The sequence below is a fragment of the Mchenga conophoros genome, linkage group LG8, assembly GCF_057382185.1.
Source record: "Mchenga conophoros isolate Kocher_MC1m ecotype Shallow Benthic linkage group LG8, M_conophoros_male_GT1.1, whole genome shotgun sequence".
Classification (NCBI taxonomy): Eukaryota; Metazoa; Chordata; class Actinopteri; order Cichliformes; family Cichlidae; genus Mchenga; species Mchenga conophoros.
In genome coordinates, this window is record NC_140533.1 from 2,183,486 (window position 1) to 2,197,424 (window position 13,939).

Genomic DNA, 13,939 nt, shown 5'->3' on the forward strand with positions numbered 1-13,939 from the left:
AACTGATGAGCAGCCAGGCTGGAGTCCCCGTTTCTACCTGCTGTTTTGTTGTAGCTCCAACATGTACAAACATTTGACCACACAACGTGCAGTTAATTTGGCTGTAATGTCTTTACTATGTTGTGGTGGCTCCTAAATTGGAGCCAATGAGAACTGATAAGAGAATCAATAGGTTTTGTGTTTAGACTTTGATCTGTGTGGATTTGCTAAGTGGTTTCCAACATTCTTCTGGTCAAGAACAGTGCATGAACAGGCCAACATCAATGTAACTCCTGTTGTGATCAATGACACTAATTTAATCATTTTTGCTCAGACTATACATGCACAAACCGAAATACAACAAACTTGTGATCTCTGCTTTGTTCGCTTCTTTTACTTTCTAACGTGCACTGTTAGAAAGCCAGTAGCATGCCATGTTAATCCAGTGTTAAGAAGAAACAACAGTTCACCTGTTATTTTTAAGAAAATCTGAAAACACCCAGGATTTCAACGTTTCCAAAAGTTGAATTAGTCACTCAAGTTAGATTTATATAAAAGTCATAAATAAATAAATATTTCTATCCAGAATTGAATATCAATGTAATATCAAGGCCACATTTACTTACAGTCTGCTCTTATGTTTACTGCAGGCATACTGAACAGGTCGGCTCTGGCACTGAGGGTGACACAAGTGTGAGAGCGAAGTGTTGGGGTGATATGGCACTATGAGGTCCGATAAGATGGGACCTGATTCTTTGAGACTTTGTATATATGTAAAAGAAACATACACACTGTGACGGCTTGGTTACAACAAGAAGTTTTCCACTCACTGACACCTCAACTGTAATCAATAGGACGTTCAGACCATGATAATGTTTTTGTGTGAACATTGGGTTAAAAGATGCAGCAGGGCAACCCACCATAAAATGTTGTTGTTATTAAAGATGCTCAAAAAGTGGAAATTGGGACACAACAAAAACGTTATTGGTATCTGGGTTTTGCATAGAGGAGTGGTGGTTCAACAGCACCACTAACAAAGTTTCAGTAGCCACAGAGCTACTGTGCCTGGGATATCAGATGCTTCTCAATGATGTGAGTTGTCAGCAGAGAAAATGAACTGGCTGCTGTTTCTATGTTAGTTTATTGGTGACTATTATCTGAGCAGTTTTTCTCTTCCATCAGTTTTTGTTATTGTGGCAGCATTCAGTAAACATGGGCCTAGGTGTGTTGAATAATATTAGGAAGTATCAGGACAGTACGATTCCAGCCCAGACAAATTCATCCCAGCCAAGCTCCTGTTCTAGGCTGTTTGAGACAAGGCATGTCTCTGTGTAACAGCAGACTGGAGCTTTCTTCTTTTATCCACTGGTATGGGTTCTCTCCTTCCCTTCTTTTCTGCTTTGGACTGATATCAGAGCATTTCCACTTGCTTTCATGTTTCACACTGCAGGCGATGAAAGCTGTCAGTCGAGAGTGCAAAAGGCTAACAGTCATGGAGTTTTAAAAGCTTTACAAGAAGAATTATGGATTTAAGAGTGGTGACTCTCAGGGAAAAAAGGAGGGCAATGAACTTCCACCTCAGAAAAAATGGATGAGTGTGTGTCCTGGTGGGCAATGGTGTAATGGTTAGAAAGGCTGTAGAAGTGACTTTGGGCAGGACAGGTAAAAACATGCTGCTCATTGTAAGATTGGACTTCAGTGTGTGAGCTATGTTGCTGGTTTACCCAGACTAGTCTGAAAAGAGACAAAGAACATTTTAAAGATGCAAACATTGCATAAATCTTCCAATCATGGTACAGTTTCCTGTGCTGTGCTACTTAGTCTCACAAACACAATCAAAATGTTGCGATTATTTTATAAACTATACAGTTAATAAAATAAGAAATGAATAAAAGAACATTACATTTAAAATAGGAAGATGACATATTGAACATGAGACATTTTTTAAAATGTATTAATTTAAAGTTTCAACATTAAAAACAGGACCAACAAAAGACTAAAAGAAACCTTGTGTAATACAGACAGGATATCTTACTACTAATTATATTTCTTAGCAAGAGGCTGAAGTAAAGATGGGGAGTTCATGACCCTACAATAAGCAAAGGGCTTATCAATTAAACAATATTTAAGATATAAATATTTTCTTGAACAGAGGCTGGTAGTGTGATCACCGGACTTTCAGATAGTACTGCGCTGAAAACAGACATCATTCTGGAATTAAAATCACTGTATGGGCTCAGCAACACTCACAGTCAGTGGACACAGTTTACTGCAACACACAAAGAAAAAACCTTTATACAAAAGGATCAAGCAACACTTCCACTTTCTCTGGGCTCCTTTAAGGGGAATTGAAGCGAGGTAAGCAACTAACCTTTGGCCTGACCATTTAAAATCTAAAAACAAATCTTTCTGGAATCTGTGGGTTCCAATAATACTGTTGTAATCTGTACAGGTTTCAGATCTGCTGCTTCCAAAGCTCCGTCTTTTTAAGTAAGAAGAAAGGAAGGCCTCCCTTGTTTTATTATTCAGTAAAGAATGGAAACAAAGCAATATAGAGTCCAACTACAGTTGGTCTCCTAACTTTCCAGACTCTTGCAGTGTTGTTAAACAAAGAATAATGCATCAGAATGGAATCTTTCCATCAGGCAGCGGGGGAGGATGATGGACAGACCTGGCGCACCTAAACGTGTTGTGAGAGTGCGCTGGGAACGCCTGGCAGAGGCCCCGGTCCATGAGATCTTCAACTCCCACCTCGGGCAGAGCTTCAACAGCATTCAGAGGGAGACTGGGGACATTGAGTCTGACTGGACCACGTTCAGCATCTCCATTACTGAAGTCACTGTACTGAGCTGCGACCGCAAGGTGGTGCCTGCCGTGGTGGTGACCCCCGAACCAAATGGTGGAGACCAGAGGTGAAGACGCAGTCCTATCAGGCTTGGTTAGCATGTGGGACTCTGGAGGCAGCTGACAGGTGCCGACAGGCCGAGCACATGTGCTAAATCTTCAGGAAGCTGTTGGCTTTGCTTTCACATGAGACGCTCGTGTCAGATCAACGTCTTCTTTTTCAGCTCTATGTGATTTTATCTGAACACAAAGTTGATGTGATACTTGTGTGTGTGTGTGTGTGTGTGTGTGTGTGTGTGTGTGTGTGTGTGTGTGTGTGTGTGTGTGTGTGAATCTCATCTGAAATAATAAAGAGAAATAAATGAAATAATGTTAATAAAACCCTGGCAGTCTGGCAGTGCTGACTTTCCAATACTTGGCCCAGTCAAAATGTGAGACGAGAGATCAAATGCTGTGCTGTCCATCATAAAATGTCTCATCTGGTCACTACATTAAAATACATGAAAGGTTGCTACTGCCACAAATTTCAGTCAAATCTGCTTAATGCTAACATCGATTGACATTGTAGTTCAGAGAAAAACCAAAAATCAATTCCTGATTTGGAAAACACTTTTAACGATCTGTTGGAAATACCAAAACCATCTTCTTCTAACAGCATCTTGAAAACTCATGGGAGTGTGATATGGTAAACATCTCGAGTTAGCACAGTATGTCACCGCTCACTTTTGACATCACCATATAACAGTTATTGTAACCTACCACCTACCCAGCAGGGAAAATCCCTGTACTGTCCCTCGAATACTCTCTGTATATGAATATGTGCCTGTGGTTGTCAGTGTCTGCTGCTTGATTAGACTGGAGGATATATTCATTTGGATAAAACATGACATTATGACCTGTGTGGCCTACTGTACAAAACATATGTGGTCTCTCGGTGACTTTGACAACTGCTTTTATTTATGAGATTTGAGCTTGTGGACCGTATACCTTTCTGATTATATCATACTGTCATTATCTTCCTGTTAGATAACTTATAGACTTTACCACTCAGGTTATATCACTGTCACAAGTTTAATATGCAAGAATATACAATAATTTCCTTGTCTGTTTAACTGTCACAGTCATCAATACAAAGCCCACACTGGATACAGTTTGCTTTTGTAGCCCACATATTTTCTCTGTGTGGGAGTTGGGTGTGTGCATGCAAATATATGGCTGTTTAAAGTGTGTGAGTGGGGTGGAGAGAGACGATGAGTGTGCAGCTGTGAGAACGATAATATGGTTGGAATTGAAAACCTGACAGAGACAGTGGCTGGGACACATACAGTGCTGACTTTGAATAACCATATATGGAGAACTGAAACGCTTATTAAGGATTTTCAATGGCCTATATCTGAAGTCATATTAGACAACAGGCAAAAGCCAGTATGACAAAGCCTAGCAGCAGGCTGGACAGTACATTCATTTATAACTCCCAGTGTAAGCGGTGCCAGCAGCAGTTGAAAAATATGAAAACTGTAGTAGCAGCAACAGTGATGATGACGGGGGCACTGAGTGAAACAGCATTAGTAGGTCAAGTAAGTCGGGTGAGATCATTAATTATCACTGACTCCATCAGTTTATACTTTTAAAACATAGCCCTACTGCACCAGTGGGCCAGCTCCTGATTCTGTGTGTGTTTGTGTGTGAATACAGCACAGAGGCCTGTAACTCTGGCACTTTTATTCTTATTTATTTATTTTCTCCCTCATTAGCTTCTCTGTACCAACTCCCTGGTTAAATTCCCTCTCCTAACATACATGAGATTTGTTGTTTTGACTACCTGTTGGAATGATTTCATAGTGGTGTTAAGCATTATTATTGTGAGTGTACATCACTCTTTATCCAATATTAGCAGTGAGATATGGATCAATGATCTGGTAAGCTCATCATCAGCCTCTTTGTTGGTTTCCAGCAGGGTCAGTTCGAGGTTTCTTTGAGATGATTACAGAATATTTTCAAGCGTCTCACAGCCTGAGGTCACTGCCAGGCCTATATTTGGATCACAGCAAGACAGTAGTGACTGTGCAATGTATCTGTACAATGCAACACACACAGTGGAAAGTTTATTCCACTAAAGGTGCCCGATATTTTCTGCGTTCTGTCTGTCAACTTTCTCCACCCACGAAGGGACTTTACAAGATCAGAACAGGTCTGTGAATTCTGTGCGCGTGTGTGCGAGAGAGAGGAAGAGCCAGAGAAGGCACACTTCCTAAAGAGGCCACAGGAGGGCATGCAGTTTTCACCAGTACTAATAAACACACTCTGTGTCGTCCCAGTTGTTTAAACTAAATTTTGGCCCAATTGCTATTTTCATTGAAAAATGGCGCTATGCTGATAAAAATGCAAGAGTATGTATGTGTACCACTGTAAACTCGTGGTCCGTGTGTGTGGTTATTTCACAAAACCTATAACCGCTGCCTCTATAAATATTGGCTTCCTTTTCCTTTTCTATAAATATCTCTCAATTACTATAGTTAACTCCTCGGTGAACTAAATCGAGTCTTTCCTAGAGCATAGTCAAATGAGAGCGTCAGAAATTTCCGTGCCCATGCAGCCCGTCTACCAAAGAAGTAAATTCCACCCCTCTGTCCGTCTCATTTGTTTGTGGTTATGCCTCAGTGTCTTTCTCCCTCTTTCACTCTCATAATGCTCAGCTCGGTAAAACTCGTCACTTTCCGATGATCGTTTTCCGGAATCTAACCCAAATATGGAACATGGAGGGTGGGCCCATTCGTGCCGGATTCAACCTTATATGGGTTACGCCTGAGACCGGAATTCCTCCTCTTTTGATCGCAGAGCGCTATTAAACAGCATATGCGCGAGAATAAACGTGTAAACGATGATAAGACAGGTGCATCAGTGAGGGCTGCATGCGCTTTTTATTGTGTGCTCTTGCTGTCAGGTTCTGCGCAGGTTGTTGCAATTTTGCAGCAGGTGGAAAAAGTCGCTCTTATCTATCCTGGAGCAACGGGCTCTCCATTGACAAGAGATTCCCTTTGAAAGCGTCATGGAGCCTTCCGGCCAATCAGCTTCTTCGTTCTTCTTCGACTACCCCTCCCACTTCCATATTTGGTTAATGACGTTTTGAAAAGGTTCCCCATATATACATACTAGTGTCAGGGCCCCCGTTCCCGTTACTTTACACCCTTTTAACTCGATCATCAGAGCATATGAAGAACACGGAGCTCATCCTTTAACACACGCTGACTGACAGAGACATGCAGTGGTGACCCCCTGCGTGGCTGGGTTACATATCCCCTATTTGTGATAAGCTTTGAGGTAAAGAACAGAAAGAACAGGACAGAGGGCAAGGAGACGCGCTAACTTCGATCCTTCTACAATGACGGCTAAAACTCTGGAGAAAGTGCCGGTGAATCTCGGAGGGTTCGCGCATGCCGAGAGCGTCTACTCCATGGATGACATTGCTACCAGTTTGCCGACCTCTGTGGCGATCTTCCCCAACAACGACTTGGGCGCGCATTACGACCAGATTAATGTGGCAGCAGGTAAGAAAACAGTGTGTGTGTGTGTGTGTGTGAAACATTTTATACATCCAACATCCAAAAACAAAACAATAAAAAACTGCTTTTTTTTCAACATTTCGCAAATGACTGCAAGAAAGAATAACACGGACACATTTCTGTTAAATTTTGGAGTGCTGTACTTAAGAAGTTTGGGATGGTAGGAGCGCAGTCCGTGCGTAACGGAACACAGATGCACCTGCTCTCTGTCACTTAAAGCCCACTTTCCGGTCTAGTGTGAAGAGGTTAATGAATCATGCTTTCTGATTTGTTTCCCCCCGCAGATGGCTTGATGGGCGCAGACATGAGTGCAGAAAAACGCTCCTTGGACCTCTCTTCATATTCCAGCAGCTTCTCGCAGCCTGCAGCCCATCGCAACCAGACCTTCACCTACATGGGGAAGTTCTCCATCGACTCTCAATATCCAGGTAACTGGAACCCCGAGGGAGTGATCAACATCGTCTCGGGGATCTTCAACGTGGCCCAGCCACCTCCTCCTCCTCCTCCTCCCTGCTCTTCAGCGTCCTCCTCCCCGGCTTCTTCAGGATCTCCCAATCACTTCTCCAGTGGTAATTTGAGTTGCACCATGGCGGCTCAGAGCCAGGCAGAGCTAGAGCACCACCACCACTTGTACTCACCCCCGCCTCCTTACTCCACCTCCGGCTGTGGGGAGGTATACCAGGACCCCTCTGCATTTTTGTCCACCTCTACCTGCCCCATCGCCTCTTACCCTCCACCCTCCTACTCGTCACCCAAGCAGCCCGGAAGCTCAGACGCACCAGGGCTTTTCCCCATCATCCCCGACTATTCGGGCTTCTTCCAGCCGACTTGCCAGCGGGACATGCACACGGCAGGCATCCAGGATCGGAAACCGTTTGGCTCTTGTCCTCTTGATACCTTCCGTGTCCCTCCACCTCTGACCCCCCTGAACACTATCAGGAACTTTACTCTGGGGGCTCCGGGTAGTGGTGCCTCCGAGGGAGGGGCGCCGCGGCTCCCCTCTGCGTACAGCCCACAGAATCTGCCCCTGCGGCCAATCCTGCGACCCAGAAAGTACCCGAACAGACCCAGCAAGACACCAATCCATGAGCGGCCGTACCCCTGTCCAGCGGAGGGCTGCGACCGGCGTTTCTCGCGATCGGATGAACTGACCAGACACATCCGCATCCACACTGGACACAAGCCCTTCCAGTGTCGGATCTGCATGCGTAACTTCAGCCGCAGCGACCACCTCACCACTCACATCCGTACGCACACGGGAGAGAAGCCGTTCGCCTGCGACTTCTGCGGCCGCAAGTTTGCTCGGAGCGACGAGAGAAAGAGACATACAAAAATTCACCTGAGACAGAAAGAGAGGAAGTCCTCCACTGTCTCCTCTTCCTCCTCTTCCTCATCCAGCAGCTCCGGACTGGACCGGTTATCAGGCGGCATCAGCGCAGCCAACGGGATCTGTTCGTAGGTTTCCGTGGAAAGCTTTGCTGTCACCGAGGCAGTGTGAACTAAAACTAAACTAAGAAGAAAACCTAAAAAAGAAGGGTACGATCAGAACAGTTCTTCAGCTATTGTGAACTGAAGACCGCGGTCCAATCACCAGGATGGGAATAAACAAGAACTTTTGTGCAGTAGTGCGCAGATACGCACATTCTCCCATTCCTGCCGCAGAACTGAGTGAAAGACTGACACGAATGCACTTTGACTGCACAGTCTATTGAAAATACAAATAAAAAAGCCAATACAATTCATACAAAATTAATAGATCATTTGTAATGTGAAAGGGACTTTATGAAATAAAATCTAGCCAACACTTAACTAAGAGCCCAGCTTTTGTGCGCGAATGTGAAATAACTGCAATAACGTTTCCAAGAAATTAAACAATTTTAAGTTATTAAATTGACAATGAATTCATCTTAACATGTTTGTGGAACTCTTAATTTTCCCTTTAGTGCCTTGCTGTGTGTCTTTTTGTACACATACTGATTCAAGGACGCTTCTATCGCAATGTATATTTGTCCTTTCATATGTAAAGTTGGAAGACATTCTATTTTTGTACGCATTTTGTCTCGTGTAACTCCATTTGTTCAGCAGTTGTGGTTAATGTTTAAACCATGTTGGAGTGTAAATGTTTGACTCATAGCGACTTGACCATTTTGATTTGATTTGATTTTTTGTTGTTGTCGCTGTTGTTGTTGTGATGTGTGTTTTGAGACTTATTAAATGGATCAGAATGATAAACACAGCCGGTAGAGTCCGATTGGTTCATTGCTCTAATCTGCAGCACGCGAAAGCTGCTTTTATGAGACCTACCGGGTCACTGCGCTGAAAGTAGTGAACGATACTTTTTATTTGCATTCTAAAAAGATCTGTTGACGCTGGAAATTTTAACGGGTAAATCCCACGTTGCGTCACCAATGGCATCTCTGACTCAGACTTTTGCCCACTCAGTTTTTATTTAGGTGTCACATCAGGTTACAAACAGGCTATCATATGCAAATGATTTGTTTTACGCTCGCCGACAGCAGCAGAACAAGTCCGTCCTTTGACGCAGCGAAGGTGAAACAAAGCATTTGCGCAAACTTTAGAAGTTTAGACAAAACATGCGAAGCGCACAACATCTACATCTCACACCACTTTGATGCGGTTCGTTACTTTAAAAATGAACTAGATCTAAGAGGAAATATATGTTTATGAGAGGCAACAACAAAGACGAACGATACTTCCACACAATTCATGAAATGAAATCATTTTACAAGTGCTGCAACAAAGACATTTAATCCCAAAGTTCACTCTCTGGGGTTATTTGTTAGTTGAATAGTTAAAGAACTATTTTTGGAATCACGGAGACTAATCGACTTCAGGTCTATTGATCAGTGTGGAATTCCTATTCACCAGCATTTCTAGAAAAAATAGTATTAATAATAATAATAATAATAATAATAATAATAATAATAATAATAAAAAGCTTTGGTATATAAAGTAAATTGTGTTTAATTTGCTCCTTCAAACTGTTACTTTTACAAACTTTAATAAATATTTTTTAATGGGTCTCCTATTTATCTTCAAATGTTTATTTTTCCGTGTGTGTGCGTGTTTTTTATTATTATTATCTGTTGTGAATCAGAAGCAAACGCCTCTCAGCAATGGGAAAACGGCGGTCACCTGTTTCCTTTCCATTTACCAAATGTCTGTATATGAATAAACACCCGGATGTGGTTCTTTTCACTTGTGGTGGAGCCGAATTATTTATGGCTGTTTTACTTGAGGCTTTTTAGTGTGTATTACACATCATAAACAGTATGTAGCGATGTAGAGTACTAAATGCTTCAGAATTTTGGTCGTATTAAGGAAAAACTGCTGTTTGCTGTGCCTTTGAGAAGTAGTGAGAGAAAACACAATTTTATTCGGGTTTCTCGTTCCCCTCAGATGGCATATAGACTCGATTTCTCTCAAAGTAAAGGGATTTCCTTGGCAATAAAGAATCTTCTATTAATGAAAATATACGATTTCATGAAAACCGTGAAATTCTTCTAAAGAGTCGTTTTAATGTTACGCATGTTCAGATATTGGTTGAAATTTTGCACTGTTTTCTCAAAACTACAGTTTTAAGACTATATTCACGAAATAATTTTGTACACACTCCATAAAAATACTGTTTACTAATGAGAAAAATGCAACTATGTCCAACCCCTGCCTGACTGCCTTGAAAGTCCAGAAAAATGAGAAAAATATGAAGTAAAAGCAGAAAAGCAGACCGCAGCCGCACACCGTCCTTTCTACCTGTTTCTGTGTAAAGCTGAACGTAAGTTAACCTGAGACTGGGTTGTCCAATTTGTCTTCTACGTTTTTCTTTCTTTGTTTTCAGTCTGAGACGATCGGCTGGCAAAAAGTGATTTCGATATTTCTTAGTGTTCTATATTTGTTTTACATTTTCTTTTTCTCTTTTTTGATAAATCGAGCGTAGTCAACAGGAATTGAGACGAAATAAAGAAATGACCTGTTTTTGAAAGTGTCTCTTGTACCCGAGTCCGTTCTGGCCATTTATCCTGATAAAACTGTGATGTTAAATTTGTTGCCATTACTGCTGCGCTCTTCGTTTTAATGACACATTTTACGCAGATAAATAAAGGATATAAAGTGACTTCACTAAAACCCGATTGCAGATTCTACTTTGGCAGTAAAGTTGTATGCGAGACAAACACTTTCTGGCATACAGACACACGCACAGCCTTGCAAACAGTATGCTTTAGCTGTCTGTCTGTAGGGGGCAGCGTCAAAAATACGTGGAACAACCGGTTTTCGGGCTGCTGTTTGTGCTATTCTTGGCCCTTACTGCGTTTTTGATCGTTGGTGTTTTTCATCCTTTTCTCTTTTGTGGTGAGCGTCAACATTTAACTGTTGTCTATTTATCTGTTGCATGTCTGCATGCAAACGCATCTGCATGGGTTGCATACCCACATTCCTTTGCTGTATGTAGCCAAATACGTACATGAATGAAAGCTAACAGTACTGTGATTATTTTTGAGATTCACTCTTAGAGGACAAACCCAGAAACCTTGAGCTAAAAACCGAAGTCTGCAAAAGCTGAGAGCCAAAAGTAATATTTCAAGTCTTGATTTCATCTACTTGGAAATGTAAGGAAAAGAATAATTATGGGTTTATTTATAGTAAATTCAGTTTGCTGTGTTATGATATAATGTTAGCCAACATGAAATGCATATATGCTTCTACATGGGTCAGTATAGTAGTGTGACCATTAGCTCCCAGTGACTTTGTGATGGTTGCCTAATTGATATTAGTTCAGACAAAGGCCTATTTCTGTTAAAAGGGAGTTCTTGCTTCCTGCAATCACCAAGTGTTTGCTCACAGGTGATCAGCTGATCAGGCTCTCTCTATAATATTGTCCTGTCTTCACTCTACAGTATAAAAAACATTGATCTGAACTGTTACTATATGAATAAAACTAAACTGAAGTGAAAGATGTTTGAACGTTCACGCCCACTCTAGCTTCATTACAACAGTTCAGTTCAATTTTTTAAAAATTTATATTATTCTTTTATTTATAGTCCCAAATCACAACATCAGTCGCCTCAAGGCCCTTTATATTTTAAGGTAAAGACCCTAATAATACAAAGAAAACCCCAACAAACAGACAACCGCCTGAACAAGCACTTGGTGAGAGTGGGAAGAAAAAACTTGCTTTTAACAGGAAAAAACCTCCAGCAGAACCAGGTTGAGGGAGGAGGCGGGGCCATCTCTCACGACTGATTGGGGGTGAGGGTAGGAAGGTGGGATAAAGACGCACTGCAGAAGAAATGATTAAATGCAGAGTGGTGTATAAATGCATATTAAATGAAAAAACTGAGTGAAGAAGAAACACTCAGGGCATCATGGGAGCAGTTTAGGTCTTTTGCACCGTAAATAAGGGAGGCGATCCATGTCACCTGATCCAGTCCTAACTATCCAAAAGGAAAGTTTTAACCCTAATCTTAAAAGTAGAGAGTGTGTCTGTCTGAAAGCTCGTTCCACCAAAAGGGGCCTGGAAACTGAAGGCTCTGCCTCCCATTCTACTTTTAACTACTGTAAGAACCCCAAGGAAACCAGCAGTCAGAGGGCAAAGTGCTCTATTGATAAGGTACTACAAGGCTTTTTGGATGGGATGGGGCCTGATTTTTCAAGGCCTTGTATGTGAGGTGGATGATTTTAAGTTGGATTTGGGATTGAATGAGTGAAGCCAGCCTTTTTGATAAAGCACATAGTCGTGGCAGGATCAGGTGACTCTGAATGGTCCCTTAATTAAGCTGCAGTGGATGGAGGCTGCTGGGAGCTCCCCATGATGCACTGGGTGTTTCTTCCTCACTGACCGTGTGATTACACATCATGAATTATTACTAATCTCTCCTCTACAGTGTGGTTTTTGTCTAGTCTTTCTCCCGTCACCAGGTCGCAGAGGATGGTTGCCTTTCCATGAGTTTGCCTTTACTGGCAGTTTCTTCTTTTTAAAAGTGGGAAGGAAGATTTTTGCTCAAAGGGAGCTGTTTGATTCGGGATTTTCTCAGATTGTCTCAGTCTTTCCATCTTGGTCAGTCGCTGTGAAAATCATCAACTCTGCCACCGTCTCCACACCATACATCATAGCAGGTCTCACTGCTATCTTGTCAATCTTCCCTTTCCTTCTTGCTGCTTTCTTTTGTTACAAATTACCCCTGAAACTAATCTCCACCCACACCACCCTGTCTGCACTCTCCTCTTCAGCTCTCCTGTTCACTGCCCATTGCTTTGGATGGTTGAGCCCAAGTATTTCAGCTCATCTTCACTATCTCTACTCCATGTCTACTCACCTTCCCACCTCCTCTTTCTTGGCATGAGCTGCTGCCTACTGATCATTAGTCTGCTTCTTAATCTCGCATTTAAAAAAATCTGTCAATGTAACTTTTAACTGTGACCCTCTGCAGTCAACAATTGAGCAAACCACTGTACTGTCACTGTATCAGCACATGCAGTAGCTTTCAAACTGGTATTTTACTCTGCGAAAAATGAATTAATAATTGATCAAATGAATAAATGAAGTGTAATCTCTATCAACATTTGTTTTCATGTGTTATTCTGTCCTTCCCTTTTTCTTTGTCATTTTGTTGTGTTATTTTCTTCCTTTTCCTTGTTTGCTCCTGGTGTCTAATTTCATTCATGGAATTCTGTGTTCATATTTTTTGTATTAACAGGAGTAACTTAAACCATTCTAGTGGCTCTCTTTAGTTTGCTGTTTACCAGTCAGTGCTTTCTATTGCATCAGGAACATTACCTCAGAATCCAGACACTTTTCTTTCCAAGCTCCTTAGACTACGATGACCAGGATGACTGAGAACCTTCACAGACATATTGTCGTACATTTTGAGAGGAACGTTTCGGAAACATTCACTACGGAGTAGGGCTGGGCCATATCATACCGTTCACGGTAATACCGGTATAATGTTGGGCAACGATAAGAAAATGAGATATCGCGATAGAATATAGAATATAGAATAAAATAAATATAAATATAGAATAAAACGCGCAGGCGCAGTGCCTTTGTTTTCATACGCGCATGGCGGAAAAAGTATGGCGGCGACGGAGAATGAGAAGGGTGAAAGCGGATCGTTGAGTGAAACAGATGAACCAGAACTGGTTTGTAAAAATGCTGCAGCTTCACTGGTGTGGAACTGGTTTAGCTTTCGTCCGTCAGATACACAACAAAGCACTATTTCTGGTAGCGCATGCTAGCGGGCCGTCGTTATTACCGTGTTGTTTGGAAAATACGGCGCACTTAAAATCAATCCTTTGATTTTCCTGAAAGTCGACAGAGCCCCTTATAACCCCGTGTGCCTTATGTATGAACTCTGGTTGTGTTTACTGACCTCGAAACGATTTTATGTGCACGGCGCTCGAAAATCTGTCAAATGTTTCAGTGCGACTTTGCTAAGCTATGAAGCCGCAGCGTTTGATGGATTGTGGGAGCATTACGGCTATCGTAGGCGGAGCCTCGCGGAGTGATACGTACTGTGCTTCAGCATAATGTTACC

General features: G+C 42.1%; 1 protein-coding gene across 1 annotated transcript; it reads left to right on the forward strand.

Annotated features, from left to right (window-relative positions):
- The first annotated feature begins 6,013 nt into the window (after positions 1 to 6,013).
- On the forward strand, positions 6,014 to 7,920 carry egr2b (early growth response 2b). Its single transcript, XM_085283591.1, has 2 exons — positions 6,014 to 6,371; positions 6,671 to 7,920. Exons 1-2 carry the CDS (start codon positions 6,206 to 6,208, stop codon positions 7,843 to 7,845), a joined length of 1,341 nt encoding a protein of 446 aa, XP_085139717.1. The 5' UTR covers positions 6,014 to 6,205; the 3' UTR covers positions 7,846 to 7,920.
- Positions 7,921 to 13,939: the final 6,019 nt, after the last annotated feature.

Bases quoted from the DNA above. Each gene is read 5' to 3' on its own strand.
- egr2b (XM_085283591.1), top strand. From the start codon at position 6,206: ATGACGGCTAAAACTCTGGAGAAAGTGCCGGTGAATCTCGGAGGGTTC. The intron at 6,372-6,670 runs GTAAGAAAACAG...TTCCCCCCGCAG, and splicing joins CCAGATTAATGTGGCAGCAG to ATGGCTTGATGGGCGCAGAC.